Genomic DNA, 20,799 nt, shown 5'->3' on the forward strand with positions numbered 1-20,799 from the left:
TCTATGTGGATTTCGTTTGATAAAGTTTTTTTATATATGTTTATATCTGAAAATGGGAGGCACTGTTAAAAGAAGGCCTGGCATGGCCAGGTGCGTTAAGGCGTTCGACTCATAATCTGAGGATCGTGGGTACGAATCTCCGTAGCACCAAACATGCTCGCCATTACAGCCGTGGGGGTGTTATAAGGTTACTGTCAATCTCACTATTCGTTGGTAAAAGAGTAGCTCAAGAGTTGGCGGTGAATAGTGATGACTAGCTGTCTTCCCTGTAATCTTACACTGTTAAATTAGAGACGGCTAACGCGGATAGTCCTTGAGTGAGTTCGCTCGAAATTCAAAACAAACAAACAATTGCTAAAAGTCAGTGACATTTTTTCGTGTGCTGTATCGATAAAAACTACATTACATTTTATTTACTTATCAGTTTATAACTACATATGTTTAACAATTCAGTATAAGTGCGTATTATCCACATTTAATTATAACTGTTTTCACTATTCACGTATTAAAGTACTTTATGATTTCACATTTATCAACACATAAAAATTCATCTTTACTTCTACTTAGAAGATGAAAATGTGTTATAAGACGAAGAGTTTTTACTAGTTAGTGTTTGTTTCTCACTTAACGAAATATTTCGTGATTTATACCCATCTCTCCATTTCTTCATGGCTGTTATTACGACAGAGGAACAAACAAGGAAAGCTCCGACGATACTAGTCCATGATGGATACTGGTCAAGAAAGAATACTCCAAAAACAAAGGCCACGACAACATCAATCGTCCTTGCTAGGGACACAGGTCCAGCTTCTTCTAATTTCAGTGCAGTAGTAAGTAAAAATTGTCCACATGTTCCACAGAGTCCACACAGAATCAGGAGAACGCCATCCTGGCCACAAGTAGGAATACTAAATTTACTAAAAATGGAGAGATAAACTAAACCAAAAGTAATGGATGCAATGGAAAAGATGCATATCACTACTGGAGTTGAGGTTTTCTGTATCTTTCGCAAAACTATGAAGACCAATGCTGCCGTGATACATGAGCAAAACGCCACCAGAGAACCCTGGAGACGATGTGCTGAACTTACTTTGCCTGTTGACGTAACACCAAATAAGAAAGACGGCCTAGATATAAGTAATACACCTGTTAAAGTCATAATAATTGTAAATACTTGAAATATTCCACATGGTTCTCTCAAGAAAGCACAGGCAAAAAGAGTCACAAGTACTGGACTACTAAAAATTATAGTCGAAGCATCTGCCAGTGGAATTAGTCTTAAAGAATAGTAACCTGCTCCCATGGAAATTGTTCCTACCACAGCTCGTATACAAACAAACCATCTCTCGCCTTCAACTCCTAAGAATGAATTTCTCTTGAAGATAACGATCGGTACGTACGACAACAACTGAATGCAGCTTCGAATAACCAAAATCTCAATAGGATCCACACTGGTTACAAAGGCAACAATAAATGACGCAGTGGCAAAAAACAGTCCAGAAATTAGAGCACAAAGAACACCAAGAAATGGAATTTTGTGAACCGATTTATTACGTTTCTTTGAAGTGCTATCTTGATAAGTTGATAAAATGTCCAAATTATCTTCGTTCGTTGAAACTTCATTAAAATCTCATCGTGCTCAACGTGTCGAGGCCTTAACGATTTGCTCTCCATTCTTTTCTTTCCAGCCACCAGCTGGAGAATCTGTAACGAAAATGAAAATGTACTAAGAAGCACTGGTAGTCGCTGTTAATGGTCGTTATATGAAATTAAAATTTATAGAAAAGTAACCCAAAATGGGCCTGTTTATCACAAAGGTTCTTGTATACTGAAAATATTTCTTTGTAGCAAGAAAATGTAACATGGAAGAATAACTTTCAGTCAGAAGAGTTAGTACATCTGACATTCTGTTTAAACCCAGAAAACAAACACGTTTCGCACTGAAAATCACGCATATGTCGACTTCTTATTTCATAAAGTTAGTGTAGATATGAAGAACAAGACGATTTTCTCCCTAAAATTTGTAATTTCTAGTACTAACTAAGTAGTGTAATCATAAGAACACGCTGGAATGAAGACATTTCTTTGAAGTCAAAATATGAAACAGCAAATTCAAACAAATGTAAAAATGTTTTCTCACAGTTTCCATTTAGTTACAAACGTCTGAGTACGTGCATATCTTTAAAACAATTGATAAAAAAAGGTTAATTGTTTGGTTTTCGTTTGTTTTGGTAATCGCAAATCTCCACAAAGAACTAGTTGCCTGTGATCGGCTCATAGCGGGTATCCAAACCCAATTTTGTCGCTATAAGCTCCGAAATTTACCGTCGAGCCACGACAAACTAATATTTATATACTTTTAATTACAAGAATTTTACTAAATTCATGATATGATTTTGAAGTGAATAATTCTTTCACAAAATATTGAATGAGCATACAGTGTAATATACATTTGCTGCTTAGACAGCGATAATAACAAAATATACTTTTACAACATAAAATAAACAGGCCCGAATTATATCACCCTTACATTATCATTGGATAATGTAATAATTACTATTCAACAGCTGTCTTTGTTTATTGTTTAAAAATACCGCATTCTAGCACTTTTTCCGAATTGGTCAGTTTGACCAACTTTGTAATCACCATGTAAAGATGAAAGTATAGATACAACTTTTAATGCACTAAGTTTTAACCACATTTTGCAAGCTAAGTGCAGAATAGCAGAAACGTCAAAACCACGGACGGCTACATATGTGCTAATAATTAGTAATCATAGTACATATATTTCATTAAGAAATGGGCGTCATCTTTCAAACTTTATTATTCAAGATTCTAATTGTCTGAATCTTTACTAATAAAAGTCCAACAGATGGCGCCTCTTATATCACACCTCAATATCTTCTACCATTGAAATCTTGCTGTATTTTAACACAGCAGATGGCACAACTATATTTATTATTTGTCTCTTTTCTCTCTCTCTCTCTCTCTCTCACTCTCTCACACACACACACACACACAGAATTAAGTAAGTAGAATGTCGATAATATTATTGCTCCGTTATAGTAAGATTACAGGCGCAAAAGATATCATTTTAAAATTATTTCTACCACGAACATGCCGATGCATTTAACAAATTTTTACCGAGTCTATGTTTCGGCATGGCCTGGTGGGTTAAGGCGTTCGACTCGTAATCCGAAAGGCGCAGGTTCGAATCACCGACACACCAAACATGCTCGCCCTTTCAGCCGTCGGAGCGTTATAATGTGACGGTCAATCCCACTATTCATTGGCAAAAGAGTAGCCCAAGAATTAGTGGTGGGTGGTGATGACTAGCTATCTTCCCTCTAGTCTTACACTGCAAAATTAGGGACGGCTAGCGCAGCTAGCTCGTAGCTTTGCGCAAAATTAAAAAAAGAAACAAACAATACCAACTCTACAGAAGTGAAAAGTGATTAAGAGCAAAAGTACTTTTTCATCTAACAGTTCTCAACTTGTATTTACATAACCACTAGAACCTCCTAAATGAATATTAAAAACTCTTCCATCTGAAACTGTTTTATGCAATTATTTGCTACCGTAACATTAACTGTATCAACCTTGATCAATCGGACCGACTGTATAGCCACATGCAACATAATCCAAACACGAAATAACTCCAAGTTACATTCTCTTTTTCAGTATGATTGCACATTGTAAAATTTATAATAAATTACAATATTTTATTAATAATGTTGATATACTGATACGAAAATTAATAGTTAATGGATTTAATAAAAAATAGATATATAATTACATTATACTGTAATAAATACAATGAAAAGAAAAGTAAAGAAATTCGACTGAAAATGGAAGCCACCATGGTGATATGGGAGTGGAGTTTGGTAGCCTCAAGAGGCCGTTCGGCCCCAACACAGTCTATCCAGACCAAGCAGCAGCGTCATTTATTCTCCCTTCCTGATGGTTGACTGGTTTTTCTGCATAACTTTAAACCTCCAGGGATGCGCGTAGCGTTACTAAGCAATTATACGTGGTTTCCCTCTTCAACACTTTCTGGTTGATGTCCTTTTTTTTTTTTTTGCAGGAAACTTATTTTGCCTCAAGGATGGACCATTTTTCGTTTTCCTGTCCGTGCTTTTTGATCGTTCAGCTCAACGCGTGCGTGTGGTGTGGGGATCCTTTTCACACGCATTTTAATGGCACCATCCTCGTGTCACGTAGTAATGATGAGGGGCGGGTTGTATGCGTTGATATTGTCGCCTGGGGTCGCAAGATTCGGGTTGTTAATGTCTATGCGTCTATTTAGGGTGGGAAGGTTGTTTCCTTCTTCTTGGCCTTGTACAGGTTCTTGATAACGCAGGCCGATATTGTTCTTGGTGGTGACTTCAATTGTATGCTGAATCTCCACCTTGACAAGATTGAAGGCTATCCTCTTTCTGGTAATCGGTATACGCGGGGTTTGCCTGCAGTGCTGTAGGACTTTGAGTCGATCGATGTCTGGCGTACGCTCTATGGGTCTGCTTTTGTGCCCATTTGGACCAGTCAGTTCATTTCTTGTCACCTGGACAGGTTCTACATTACACCTGGTCTGAAGCAGAGCCTTAGTATGGGTGCAGTTTATCGGATTGGCGATATTTCATTTCGTTTGTCTAACCATCGGGAGTTTCTAAGCACGTTCCAGGATTTTGTCCCTATTTTTTTTAGGGTTCGGAAGTGTGGAAGCTCAATGTCTCCCCTTGCAGAGGATGAAGTTGGAGACGAATTAATTGCCTTGGTTTGGGGTCTTTGTTCTGTTGAGTCTGTCGACAAGTCCTGGTGGGTGGGTTTCAAGGAAGCCTGTGCCTCCTTGTTGAGACAAGCTGGCATACAGCATTTCGTGAGCTCGCCGCCTGGCTTTGCAGGGCAAGCAGGACATCTTAGCTGCCTCGCTTCGAGGCAGACCAATGGATCAGTGGTTCCTCTCAGTCATTGAGAATGTTAAAAAGAATAGAGATTTGGAGTATTCCAAACTATTCCATGCAGCCAGAGTTTCCAGTCTGATGGAATCACTTGGTTCCAGAAATGTTACTTGTGTTCCACTGTGCAAGAACAGGCAGATCTCTAGTCTGTTGATGGAAGAGGGTCAATCATATTCTGACATCTCTGACATTCTAGACATGTGCTTCGGCTTTTACAGCCATTTGTATTTAGTTTCACCCATGGACGAAGGGTTGTGGCATGACATCACTCTGTTTTTGCCCTCCCTCGATTCTTCTTTACATGACCAGCTGGTGAAGTCCATCAGCTTGGGTGAATGTTCGTCGGCCATTCGGTCTATGCTGCTTGGTCTAAGTGTCCTGGGCTATATAGACTGCCAGTGGAATTTTATCGCCACGTGTGGCATGTTGTCAGATTCCTTCTTTGTCAGAATTTTTAACAAATGTCTGACGGTGGGTCTATGCCATCTGGTACGCTGTGTGGGCTCATTACACTATATGTAAGGATTCCAGCCAGTGTGACGATCTTTCTTCCACGCGTTCCATATCTCTCTTGAATGTAGACACAAAGATTATTTGGAAAGTCCTGTGTGCCTGTTTGGGTACAGTTATGCCTCATTTGGTTCACTGCACTCAGACATGTAACGTGCAGTGTAGAAGCATCCAACAAAATCTGGTGCTTCTCGGGGACCTCTTTCATTACATAACAGATAGGGATATCCCTGCAAACACTCTCCCTTGATCAGAGCAAAGCTTCGATCACGTTCACCACAAATTTGTTTTGGAGAGGTGTGGTCTTCCTCTTGTATTTGTTCAGCATGTGCAGAGTTTTGCATGTAGCTGCTTCAAGCAGGCTCTTGGCTAACGAATATCTGACGTCATCCTTTCCTATCTTACAGGAAGTACGTCAGGATTTCTGTTTCACATTCGCTTTTATGTAGTAGTGATCAAGTGCCTACTCTGTCATCTGTATCACCCAGTTTCTGATACGTGCCCCCTGTTGCCAGGGGTGTGGTAATCAAGTATATTCTCATGTGGACAATGTAAACCTGTACCTCGCGAACCCAACATCCCTAGGTTCGGCGCTGTCCATTGTCAATCGTTACTCTTGAGTGTAGCCCAGCTCAACTACGTCAAGTCTTGGGCTTGGTGGTAAGGTAAATTGGCCTCATCTGCTGACACCCTGTTTGGACTGGACCTCTTCTCCGGTCATTTGTTTTGGAGTTCGTTTTATTGCGAGCCCTGAGGCTGTCTGGAGGAAGGAGGTGCAGCGTGGTTCGGCAGTTCACGATTATTGTTACTGCCCTGCTAATTTGTTTGGCAGGGCAGAAGTGGTGGTGAGGAGGACTCCCCTTGGTCTGGTACCTGGGACTATGTTTCCTCTCGATGACCACAATGCGCGGGTTATCGAGTGGCATGTTTTCGCCTTTCTGTGGGGTGGCAAGCCTGAGACTGCGTCTCGACTTTCATTGGTCCTGCCGCCTTACATAGGAGGTCTGGGCATCCCACGTGTCTATACCCAGCGTATTTCTCTTTTCGTCTACCGCTTTTCACTGTTTGTCTTTGGAGGTTCATCCCTGTTGCCACCTAGCCAGATTCTTAGTTTGCATGGCGCTCAGGTTTTTGGTGTTTCACTGAGCCTGCAAATACCGATGATTTTTTATCCTCCCTCCTGGTACGTGGACGCTGCTTTGGAGATTCAGACAGACTCCCGTTCCCTCTACCGCTTGCTGGTACCTGGATGAACACACAGGATAGCTCTTCCGTGGGGCGTTATTTGGGGCCGCGTTGTGCTGCGCCATGTCGATAGCTACCTCCAAGCTTTTAACTGGCGTGCAGCGCATAACATCATTTTCGTTCCAGTGTACATTAACAGTCTTTAAGTACCCCATCTGGCTTGTTCGAAACCAATTTGTTTTCTAGTAGGCACCGGTGTCGTACTTTAAGATTCTGCATAAGGCCAGGTATAAGCTCTTACTCCGTCTTGAGGCAAAGTATCGGCTGCTGAGCCCTAGAGACTTTTACCATCGGTGGCGGCCGGACCTTTCGCTGATGGAAAATCCGGTCGAACTCGGGTTTTGAGCTGCCCTATTTCCGCTCCTGTTTTGTGTTATAGCGTATCTTTTAAGTATTAATCATTTTATACGAATTTGTAAATTTTAAATTCTTATAACTGTTTCTATTTGTGTCTTTTCATTATTAATGTTTGTGTGTGTGTATATATATATTGTAAATGTTATTCCTGTTTATTGTAACTGTTCTTAACTTTGTATCTATTTGTTTCGTTAACTTTATGTATATTACTTGTTTGGTATGTTTTTTCCTTTTTGATTTTCATTTGTATTTTGTGTGTGTATGTTTCTTATATAAAACCACATCGGGCTATATCTGAGCCCACCCAGGTGAATCGAACCCATGATTTTAGTGTTGTAAATCCGTAGACTTAGTGCTGCTAGCGGGGCCATTTGTAATATAGTACTTACTTTTGCATTTTTCGTTTTGTTTGTCACTATCCTTATCATTGTTTTTCTATATTTGATACGGTGTGTTTTTCTGTACAGTGTGTACATATGTCGTCCTATTTATAATTTTTAATATTATTTTGTTTTGTAAAACCTTTCCTTTAATTTGTGAATATATTTATTTGTATATATTTATGTTATTTTTTTAGGCATTAGTTGCTCATTGCCTGTAAGGTCCGGCATGGCCAGGTGGGTTAAGAAGTTCGACTCGTAATCTGAGGGTCACGGTTTCGAATCCCGGTCGCATTAAACGTGCTCGCCCTTTCAGCCGTGGGAGCGTTATAATGTGACGGTCAATCCTACTATTCGTTGGTAAAAGAGTAGCCCAAGAGTTGGCAGTGGGCGGTGATGACCAGCAGCCTTCCCTCTAGTCTTACACTGCTAAATTAGGGACGGCTAGCGTAGATAGCTCTCGCGTAGCTTTGCGCGAAATTCTAAAACAAACAAACAAATCATTGCCTGCACATAATTGCCTAATGTGTTGCTTTTTTTTCAACTATCTTGATTACTTGTAGTATTTTTTCGTTGTAAATAAATTCAAATTTGCAAACTTCAAGAAGTAAGTTTTATCATGCGTACCCAAATGGTAGTAGTTTATCTTCATTTTGTTATTTATTTATTATTTTCATCTTTTTTGTTTATCTTTATCTTATTCTTATTTTAACTTGGGAGAGAATCACCTTCGCATAACTGTCTGCAAGCGGTGAGGGGTGATATAGATGTTGGGCGTTGTGGGCCTGAGCACCCGCATTTCGTTCTCCTAATTTTCTTATGTAAGACTAGCGAATTGGAGGTTAGGACTGATAGACTGTGTATCCTCACCATAATGTGGGTCCTACTTTTTTAGTCACCTCAAAAAATCTAGGACAGATTTTATAATCTCTAGGATCCTTTCTTTAAAAATATGCAGCATATTTTATTCCATGTTAGTACTTTGGTTTATGGCTTGAAAAGTTTTATAGTTATAATATATATTTTATCTGACCTAATTTATCTACATTTATATCAGCTCAGAATACTTTGTTTAATTTTTTGTTTTTTTTTATTAGACGTACAGCTTTCCGTAGACAAGTTATCGAGTTCCAGTCAGTTAAATAAACCTCGTGTCATCGAGCGTTTTCTTTGGAGTATTTTCCTACTTTAATTTATATAATCTTATATAATCTAGTTAAATTAGTTAGTAAATTAGTTTTATAACAATAAATAAAAATACACACACGAACTTCAGTACTTAGATTTAAAATCTTGTCTTTTCCAGCTTTGTGATCTTATGTTGCTACCATATATAATAGAAATCGCATCATTATTTTAGTCTAAATATTGGTAAAGATACAGTGGTTCAAAACTTATCTTCTATTCAAATGTGCAATTTAGACTATGGAGTATAAAGCGATTATCAACCAATGTCCTAAAACTAATAGATCCATCTTTCGACCTAAACTAAGAATAAACCAAATTATTCACATTTTCCAATGCAATCAAAATTACAGAACATCTAAAGGTCTGTAATTTGTAATATTAATCGCTCAGGCCCCATAACATTGAAAAAATTGAAATACTTTCTTTCAATTGATTATAATGGCCCAATAACAAATGTCGAAAACAATTAGACATCTTTTAAAAAACAGGATCTACTGTGGCCTTAAGTTATTATAGGGCTAAAACAATATCCTGAAGAACGTAACTTGTTTATTTCATACGAGAACTTGTAAAAACGATTGATGTATCCTGCTTCTACACTGACGACTTGTACCATTCTAAAAAAAAATAGTCAATTTTCAAGAGTTATTCGTTATGCCTTTCATATAAATAAATTTATAAATAAATAAATCCTTGTTATAATTCATCTGGCTATTGTTACATTATACTTGTTTATATATCAAACGCCATAACAAGAGGTTGAACATGGTTTACATGATTGGTGATCACAGATTGAATAGTCACACCACGTTTAACTATGCCTTGGCCATCTCCCCCCATCAATTAATATATAAAGCGTGTCATTGATTGCAAATAAATCCTATGACTTTTCTGGACATGATATGTGACCATTCCAAAGTATTTTACCTATAGGCTAGCCTTTCTTCTAAGAGGTCAAAGGAATGAAAAAAATCCATAAAATCATTCGGTTTTGCTTCCTCGAGTTTATCACCGGACAATAGTGGAAAAACTTCAATGATTTATACTTCATTGTTCACAACTGGAATTAAAATGTAAGATCTGGACAGCTGTTTATTATGTTGTAGGTAGAAACACAAAGCAACTGAAATCCTCGTCACTATTATCAGCTGGACACAAAATTACATTAATGGAAGACTAATGCAGTGAGTGTTTGACTTGATGTATTTAATATTGTGAAATACCCTTCAATGAAGAATCGTTGTCTTAGACTCGTTTTAATGATCACATACTAACACTTCTACAGGGTGTTCGGAAAGTCACTGCACATTTATATATTTATTAACATACAAACAGCACAGTGACTTTCCGAACACCTGTATAATGTTCTCCGTTTGATAATTTTGGCATAACTATAGTAAATCCCAAAGAAATTGGCAACTCTTTCAGCTTCGTTTTCGAATTTCTAGAAATTATCTCAAATTTTACAAACTTAATCATCTAAGTTAATATGTATCGCGTTCAGCTGTCCTAACTGTAAATAAAACTAAACAGCCCACTCAATATCATACGGACATTTCACTACAAAACACTGCTCGATACTAAGAAATTAAGGGATGTCATTTATTTTCATTGATCTTATAAATCACGTTATAGTAATAACGGCCGATCTGGTAGTTAATTTAATTACAACATTCAATCTCTTAGATGATTTCCCCACAAAAATACAACTCGCATGTCGCAGAAGAAACAAATCACTGAATTTACTTTGTAGGTCCATTTTATAGATCTATTATTGAACTAAATTGAAGAACATCCACCTCATTCATATAAGTGACACTGTCTAGACAGTCTGAGAAATACCTTTCAATTATGGTACAGCCAATCATCAGTCACAAAACACAAGTCAATATATACTGACAAAGTAGTAGCTTCACTTCAAATTCCCTGTATACAAAGACGTTTAGGGTTTTTCAGCTGCAGGATTAATTATAAACTCGACTAACACACAAACACCATACAGCACTGATTGAGCAGAAGACTACCTAGCTTTCATCCAAACATTCAGCCTCGCTCGTTCATTCAGTACTCTAACCATGACATCATCATTTCGGAGTTATCATGGAAAGTATTGAGAAGTTTATCGGTTCTCTACATCAAGATTTTAGTGTTAATGGGTAAAGTGGTATAATAAATTATTCATTTTGCTGCTCATTTAACAGAACAAGTTTGAGGATTTTAACAACTTTCCAGCTGAGAGCTGAAACTATCAAGTGGTAGTCGCCTCATCTAGCAGGATTGCTTAAAATCCCTCAAACTTAATTCTGTTAGTAGACATCTCCTCTGCTCATGATCTTCAAATGATAATCATTCCGGAAACCTTGCTGTCATAAATGACAAAGAAGAGCTAATGGGCAACCAAATTTTACATATAATGACAATATATATAGTAATTTATGCGAATAACCTTATAATAAGATTACATAGCAGGTCAAAGTGTTTAAACAAATATTATCGTTTTGGAGTTACACAATCAATTATTACATAACTGAAATGTTCTTAGAACGTTGAGATAAGAAATTTTGTGCTACTGCTATTAGGTTTTCTAGCCAATTGACATATATGATAATTGAGAAATCTTAACTAGTATTTGACCATAAGAAATCTCTCAATTTGTTACATGCCTTGTTGATACGTGGGTGACCTCTCATGAGAAGTTCGTGGGCAAGTTTCAATATTTCAGAACGATATACTTTTGGAATAATTTTATAAACTACATTCCAGACCTCTGAAGCTGACACATTTGATGGTCTGAATTCACCTATGAGCACACAATTTTATAAAAGTAACCATTTAGAACTTTTACAATTCATATTTTGGGAGTGCGTATTTAAACAATGATTAAATCTATAGATCCTTTTTCTTGTTCAGCGATCAATTTACTACTAACAACTGAAACTTTACCAATTTAACCAGACTGATCATGTCCATCATCGTCACTCACCAAAATCATCCTTTGGACAATCATTCAAAAAATTACTGTCGTATTCAAAAAATTGTCTGAGCCAAATCCACAATATACTCTGAACATGTCTATCATTTGTTTCTGGCAATTACTGAGCCAGAGCTCGAGTAACACGAGGGAACCACTTCTGGATTTTCCTCAACAACATCAAACTTAGATGAAATGGTGATCGGTTCACTAACCACCACGGGTTTAGCAACAAATTTTCCTCCAGCAAATCGTTTTCCAACAATAATGATATACCCTTAATTGGCAGAGTAGGTCTTACTGAAACCAAGACAGGGCCTTAAACTAGTTACGATGTTTTTGTTCGTTTTCTAAAATAAGATTTAACATTAATAAAACCACCCTTACCAGTAGCATAAGTCGAATATAAAGGCAATATACCTTCTGACAACAATGACTGAGCCGCGCTATAACGTACAGTATTTTTTGTCAGAAACAGAACAGACACAAAAGGTTAAATTCCTCCAAAACTACATCAGCCTTTTATCAGGAGCCATATAAACATCAGATGATCTGGAGAAACTATATTCATATGAGGAGATCTGGAGAAACTATATTCATATGAGGTCACAATCACACTGGGTGTTTCCTTCTTTTCTTTTCAAACGCCAACAGAGTGACATTACGTGACCAAGCTTCTTACAGCACAGTTGAACAGTTTATAACAGAAATCTACAAATGTTCTTGGTGAAATTCTGTAGTTTTCTTATTAATGAGCGTTAGTCACAATTATAGCTTCCGAAAATCATAGTATACTGACTTTAACAGACCAACAGTATTAAACTGTCTCTTTGTAGCCGATTTATAACGTTTAAACGAAAGTTCATTTGACCAAACAATATTTGGAGATATGCTAGTTTTCGTAACACACTCTATTGTTCTTTTCGAGAATCTTCTACAAGCTCAGGGAAGAGGCAGTACTTGCGCAATACATATATAACATTACAAGTCCCATATTTCCAAATATATATTAAACTGAAACAAATGTAGATATTAAAACAATTTTAAGTCTGTTAACACCAACAAATTTCCTCTAGTTATTGTTGAAAACTTCATAACCACCACAAAAAACTAAACTCATCTCACAAACAAAATAAATACTGAAAAAAAAAAAAGGAATTATACAATAAAGTTTACCATTTGGATTTCTACAAAGTAGACAAACAAAATTTCTGTGGACTTAAAATTCACTCAAGAGTCTGGCCTAAACTGAAGTCATGTATCAGCAATACCAAAGTTAATTACAAAATAACGTATATATCACCGAAACTCATGATAAAGCATTGTTATCTTAAATAAAGAACCAAGCATTAGAAACGTTAAATTAGAAGACATTTTAACTGAATAAAACGTCACCAAACCAACACCCCACAGCACCAAGACACCTTCAAGAAACTGTAACCTTTTGGTTCCTCAGTCCACATTGCTACCATGTTAAATTTCCAATTGTTTCCTTCGTTACCTATTCAAGACTCGGAGTTGTATTATATTTGTATATACAACAATTGAGTAAGGCAGCACAAGTGCATTTTATGATCTGTTCAACTATTTCAGATACAACACACTTATTCACATAAACTTCCGATTTCTTGAAAGAGACTTTAAAATCCATTTCGATAAAACTGTATATTTTTGAAATTAAAAACGTCTAATTTATAAATTAAAAACTTAAATAGCATTAAAAAGACTAATAACCTTTAAAGAACTAAAAACATTTCTAATTAAGGTGGACAGTGTCACCATCATAATAACATTGTCTTACGTTGTGGATAAACTTTGGGGCAAAACATGTTTAAAATGGTGCCGTCGTTGAGAGCCGTAATGAAGGCAAGACAGTAAAATGTGGCTTATTGTGACCCGAGTGTTACACAGCCAACACACTGGTGCATCAATCCCAGATAAAAAAGAAACGTCGAGTTAAAAATCTATGACCAATGCAAAGTCTAGTTAGATCAACTTCCTCTTTCTGGTCAGTACAGAAGCAAGACAGTCAAAGTCCAAGATAGGGTTTTATTTAGAAAAGTTTGTTTTTACGTTCCTCACTCCAAGTCGACTGCTGATTGGCACAGAGCCAAGTCTTGAATACAGGACCATTGTCCATGTATGGAACAGGCACAGATACGAAAGTGTGAAATTTATGTGCAGTGTCAGCGAGCCCGATCCCGCGAGTACCAACATGGCCTGGTATCCAGAAGAATAGGATAGAAGTAGATGTTAAACAGAAACTAGCTATTTGGTTTTGAATATTGGCGAGAACTAGCTCAGAACTAACATGAAGCTATTCAAGGGCCAGTAGAAACTTAAGTGAGACAGTATAAATAGTGCAATTTGAATACTGCTTAGCTTCAATGTGATCCAGGGCCAGAGAAATGGCATACAGTTCAGCAGTGAACACAGAAACTATAGAAGGGATTCTGCATGCAACCAACGAACCACAACAAACCATTGGCAGAGTCCACACAGTCACCTGATTTCGAACCATCCGTATAAATAGGAATGAAAGGACGGTTCGAAAGATGTTTAGTAAATCACAGACAGTATTTGCAAATGGGAGTTTCTCATTTTCTCAGATGACTTAATGAAAGGTCACATTTGTGAATTGTAATAAGCCCATAGTTGGATGGGATGACCAATGGATATAGCAATGTTATCCAATGTCAGACTCAATTCGTCCAACTGCACCTGGATACGAAGACCAAAAGAAACAACGGCAGACTGTCTGTTCTGAAAAACATAGCCCACCGAGGAAGGAAACACAACCCCAGATGGGATGCCATGGTAAGGATCGAAGTTTCAAAGCATACGGTAAAGAAAGTTGCAAATGGCAGAGAGGTGTAGATAAGGTTCATGAAACTGTGTATAAGCTCTGGGTTGGGGAAGTGCAGAAAGCCCAATGCAGAGCCAAAGCCCCTGATGATGAATGGGGTCTAACATCTTCAAGGCCGAGGTCCTGGCAGAGCAATGACCAGTGATCCATAGTCTGGTTTCAATTGAAAAAGATATAACTTTTAACATAGAAAATCGGTCTGCTCCCAAGTGATGGAAGAGGGACACAGAGAATGCTCAGTGCTCTTGTACATTTGACCCATAGTTACTTGATGTGTGGTATAAAGGTCAGCATCAAGTCAAAGATAAACCAAGAACTTTGTCTCTCAGGACCACAAATAGCACAACTTCATTGATACGGAGAATATCCCATTGGCTGCAAAGTGCGTGTAAACGGTTTTGAGAGAGAGAAGTTAAAACCGTTTGCTGTGGTCCACTTCAGTAAGTGATTGAGGGCAGTCTGTAGCTGCTACTCAGTATACCTCGTCGACATAGAGCTCGTTGGTAATAGTAAGAGAGATGTTCAGTGATGGCATTAATGTTTATACTGAAACACAGCCCTGAAGGATTCAAAGTTCCTGTAGAAATGAACGGGAAAGTGTCGAACCTACACGAACTAGAATTCGCCTGTCCATTAAAAAATAAATAAAAGTGGGGCAAATGACCACGTGACCAATATAAAGAGTTATTGCAAAATATCATACCTCCATGTTTTCACAAGCCTTCTCAATGTCAAAGAATATTGATACAAGATGTTGTCATTTGAGAAAGGCTTCTCTGATGACGTTTCAAGCCAAATCAGGTGGTCCACGGTGGAGTTCTGTCGTCGGACCCACACTGGGTGGGCGAGAGGAGATGTTTCATTCGAGGAACCAAACAAGACGAGCATTAACTATCCTCTCTAACGTCTTATAGAGACAGCTCGTGAAAGTAATGAACGGTTCGAAATAATTCTGGGATCCCTCCAGGCTTAGAAAGGTAGGACAATAGCCTGGCGCTGTGCATCAGGAAAAACATTCTCCTGCCAGATCCAGTTAAAACAACGGATTTGCTGGAAAGCGATATAGTTCAGTAGTATGTGAGATACCTACGAAAAACCTATTTTCGAACCTTCCGTGCCATGTGGCAGGCAGGATTCCACCACGGACGAGGGTATCGTGGAAAACGTGTCGAGATTCTAGGAATACACTAAAAGCTGCTTGTATAATACAGTCAGTTACTGCTGCCACACAATCGTCTAGTGATGGCTTACAGACGATGGCAGGATCAAGTTTGCGAGCAGTGGGCCAGTTTGCGTGATCCAGCTTCCACTGGGACAAGCGGGTTTGATGGCATCGACCACAATTAGTCTCTCTCAAAATTATAGGAAGATGATCACTGCATTATTGTCAACCCTCCATGAAAAATAAAAGAATAGTGAAGGGGAGCAAACTGAGACATCAATAGCAGTACTGACGAGATGCATGAAAATAAGTATAAAATTGGTACTGAAGATTGTAATCTGAGTATACCTTCTGTGGAGCGATCTCATTAATATCAGTACCTCTTAAAAGGATTATATCCATTAAAATCTCCCAGAATTAAATAAGGAAATGATAACTGTTCAACAAGAGCATCATGGTCTGACTGATCATGGGTCTCTTCAGGAGACAGGTAGAGAGAACAAACAATAATATGACCAAAGGAAACACAGATGGCTTTGGCCTCCAAGGATGTGTCAGGTGTGTCATTTCTGAACAAAAGAAATGAATGGTGACTGTATCAGCAGGTTTCAGAACTGTTCCCTGAAAGGAAAAAACAGAGAGGATGGTAGGAAGCAATCAGTGCTTTGATGCCATTCAGATTAGAACGTAAATTTCGACAGATCCATTAAATCAAGGTAGCCATTTTTATTTGTGTGTAAGCATGGGTGGAGAGCCTTCTGTTTTCGAGCACGTCTTTTTCTCTATTTTCTTTATTCGAAAGAGGTCTGTCGACATTCATGGATCCTGCCCTAAATCTACAGGTGTTTGTTGTTGGAAGATAATTATAGTGACTGAGGACGTGAAAGAATGATCGTTTTGCATCTTGGGGGCGGGAGAAGATGTACCCAAAGGAAATGGCTGTACCCAGAACAAAGTGAATCTTGGGGTTTGCTAGAATTAATGTCAGGGACAGAGATGGGTGTTGACGTTGATTCACCAGCTTTTTTAACCATGAAGATCAAAAGACTTTTCATTTGATTTCTGAATGATTTCTATTGGAGGCACGGAGATCCATCCATGCTCCCTCTGTTCGATTGACCGAACCGCTAAGACTGGAAATATCCGAGAGGGTTTGGAATGTATGGTCGTATCTTGAAATTAAGATAACCTGCGTTGATGGTGGCAGGTGGACGTGGTGATGTAAATGTCAGAATGAGGACATTGTTCGGCTTCGTAATTCCATCTTTGCGAGTGGAGATACGCCTCACTGCAGAAACTTTTGCGTGGAGAAACCAGTGAGAATATCTAATTCGAGGATGTTCCTCAAATACTTTTCAACAATAACTCCTCGTGATGAATTTAAAATAGCAATCCTCAATCGCCTTTGAATGTAAGAGGAGTTCTGTGTTTAGATGTGAATGTTTCTACCAACATGTCAGAGTGAAGCTTTCTGACTGACTTTGGAGAGCCAGTAAGTCCCTATTCCCTTCTGAATAAAGGGAGACATTTGCCCTAAAGGTTTGTCTGAAAGAGAATGTAATATAAATAACTGAGATATAGCTGTTAAGAATATTGAAGATTGCTGCTCAGAATCTTCAAAACGTGGTCGTTTACCTATTGACTGTTTTTTTCACTATTACTTAAGTTTATCGGAGGATCCATAATTTAAAAAAAAAGGATGTTTCGGTGCCCACTGACCCCACCAACTATGGAGCCCTGCGAGTGGACGTACTACAATGACAAACAAGGATACTGCAGCAACACCAGAGTTTCGGGAGCACTATATCAAACACAAGCATCAGATACAATGTCCACAACATCTGCTGAGAACGTCCAACATTGCTACCAGGTTGACCCCACCCAAGTAGACAAGCCGATTTTTAATCATTAACTTACAAAACATTCATTGTATTCTTGGTGGTTACTGCTTGGTTATATCGTTACTGCTAATCAACCTCTCACAGGTTGATCACCTGTTGTTATTATGCATATATGTTATTTTCTAAGAAATATTCTCAAACATTTAAGACTTTTTCACACATTGGTTGTAGATAATTTTAAACCAGGCACTTATAATTTAAGTTATATTGCGAAATATCGTTAAGTTACATTTTACTTACTGCATTTTCATTTCAAAAGTAGTATATAGAATTAAATGTTATTTAAATAGCATAACCAAATGGACACGAATAATTTAATTCTTATATATTTTCAATTTTATATTACCACTGACATATTCCAAAACAAAAATGCTTAAAAGTCTCGCCGTGCATGAAACTTGAACGTCTGCTGCTATTGTTATACTATGTAAATATTATTAACATATTTTTAATCTTGCTTCCTCCTACTTATTAATAACTCCTTCAAATGCAGACTATATGATGAATAGATATAAAATATCAACCATGTTAACATGAATGTAAGAACACAACTAAACAACATACCTTGTTATATTGCTCTTCTCCGAAACTTGAACGTAAAGTAAACTAATACCAGAACGAACAAACACTTTTGAGTGTTAATAATTTCTTTTTTTGCAGAGCAAACAAAACAACTAAAATTTCCACGTGACACATACTAAGAATCAACCAATCACAAGATCTTTTTGGCGCTGTGCTAATTTCTAAGAAGCCCTCCTCGAATGCTTTAAATTATTATTATTATTATTTCTATTACCACAGTCAAAATTTATAAAATTTACAAGTGAACTAAATGTAACATAACGTCTGCAGTTAGTTTTAATAAATTATTAACCAGTTTTGTTTATCTGCAATTATAAACGATGCTGTAGCGATAAAATACCTAGACTACGTACCAATGGGTACAGGTACTACGAACGTTGCTGTTCTTCTCTATAAAGTAGGCCTGCCTTTAAATATCTTTCGTTGATCTGTGTTAGTTTAGTCGCAGTCTTTCTAACTTTGCCAAGTTCTTCACCTTTTCAAGGACAAATCTTCATTATCCAATTGGCAGAAACGTAAAAAAGGATCAACTGATGTGTAAGAACTGGTAGCACGTAATATGTTATTCTTAGGTTTTACCTTTAAATGTCTACTTTTATGTTGTTGTTAAAACAATTACTTTTAAACAAATTTCGCCAGAGAAATTCTAACAATTTTCTGGTGTGAATACGTCTTGTATCTGAAGAAAAATATAGTAGTATGATGCATAATTTTTTATTTTACAGTATAGACCTAAAAATGTAATATAATTCGGTTTTGAGTCATAAATAGTTTGAAACTGTACACATACCAATTTTAAAGATTGTCAGTTTGTGAAATGTACATCAAAATTTTTTAACATCTCATAAAATATTTCCTTGAAATTTAAATACAAAAACAAAACAGAGTCTTAGTGCAAACCTTTTTGATACAATTATGGTGCACGTTAGTTGCAACAGATAAAAGAAAACATTCTATAAGGAACAAAAACAGTGTTTTCCAAACGTTAAAACTTATATGTGTGCGTGTGTTTTCTTATAGCAAAGCCACATCAGGCTATTTGCTGAACCCACCGAGGGAATCAACCCCTGCTTTTAGTCTTGTAAATCCGTAGATTTACCGCTTTACTAGCGACGGGAAAACTTACGTCTTGATCATTACTGTTAATAATGCAGTTAATAATAACCGTTGTTATAAATTATATTGTTTTTGTGTTTGTATATTAAAATATACTTGTGTTAAAAAGGAAATTGAGTGTATCAATCTCGTTGACAAATAGCATAAATTTGATACATAGTAACATTTAATTAATTACTGAACCCAAATTCAAATTTCGTTTATTTTAAATAGTAATACGTCAACATGTAACATAAATCGAGGAACCGTCTAAAAGAAATAACAATATGTAACAGGATCACTTTAACTGCACGTCAAAATACATAATATATTCCACTATATTCATGAGTTGTAGAAAATTATACGTAGGAGAAACCAACATATTATTAGCAGAAAGGACCGAGAACATCTCAAAGACATAATAAATTCATACATACACAGGTAAATCAGTGGCTGACATTTTAATTTGCACAATCATACCCTTAAACTTCTTAAAATACTTGTTTTTAAAAGGCTTCTACAAACAAATACAAACGCGATTGACAAGACAGCAAAATCATTTTGACCTGGGAAATATCCTTTCCTATGAGATAAATAAATGTTTCAGTTGGTTTTCTTTTGTAATATTTCTCTCTTCCCATACAACGTCTATACTATAAATTTACACAACCATACCCTTGAACATTTTAAAATATTATTGTATCTCAGAACGGCTGGTATGGGTATTAACATTTTAATGATAAGCAGATAAAACGTTTCGACCTTCCTGGGTCATCTTCAGGTTAACAAAAAACACCTGAAGATGGCCTTGGAAGAATCGAAACGTTATTCTCTCTTATAAATAAAAGTGTTTATTCCCATACCAGCCGTTGTAAAATATTTTATTTTAAGTGGGTTTCTCATAATCGAGAATTTTAAAATACTTGCTTTTAAAAGGTTTAAACAGAACAAATACAAACGTGATCTACCAGACAGCAAATTTGTTTTGACCTGGGAAATATCCATTCCGATGGGACAGGTGAACATTTTAGTTATTTTTTATTATATAATGTTTCTGTCTTCTCATATAACATTTATACTATAAATTATGTTTATCTAATTCTTTATCATTTTCATAGATGTTTTCTTATAACTTGTGTCGAATATTTATTTTTGTCATTATTAGTTTAGAATAGTAGTTTGGATAAAATAAAATCTATCATAAACTTACTCTAACTCTAGTTAACTTCTATAACTCAATTTCTTTCCTGTAGTCACAAATCAGATTGTACTACAAGTGAATATTTAAAATACTCTAAACTTGTATAGATTGATATTAAATTCACTTTCTTGAGGTGGATTTAAAATATAAACTTTACACAAAAATGGAATCATTTAATGCACTGTGAAAAAAGGACCCTCACAAAAGAACTTGCTTTTAGCAGAAAAAGCACCTATTTTTTGTGTTGTGTCACTTTATTTAACATACCTGATTTGGAAATAAAGAAATTAAATAAATGAGATCAGTTTTATCTAAACTTTCTTGGGATTGGTGACATTTACTTACGAGCCTTTGAAGTACGTTATTGTTAGCAACTCAACATT

General features: G+C 36.8%; 1 protein-coding gene across 1 annotated transcript; it reads right to left on the bottom strand.

The window, feature by feature from the left end:
• Positions 1-380: 380 nt before the first annotated feature.
• LOC143253967 (solute carrier family 35 member G1-like) lies at positions 381-1,635 on the bottom strand. The gene has a single exon (XM_076508642.1). It carries the CDS (start codon positions 1,301-1,303, stop codon positions 560-562), a length of 744 nt encoding a protein of 247 aa, XP_076364757.1. The 5' UTR covers positions 1,304-1,635; the 3' UTR covers positions 381-559.
• Between the last annotated feature and the right edge of the window lie 19,164 nt (positions 1,636-20,799).

Source organism: Tachypleus tridentatus, chromosome 6 (genome assembly GCF_004210375.1).
Source record: "Tachypleus tridentatus isolate NWPU-2018 chromosome 6, ASM421037v1, whole genome shotgun sequence".
NCBI lineage: Eukaryota > Metazoa > Arthropoda > Merostomata > Xiphosura > Limulidae > Tachypleus > Tachypleus tridentatus.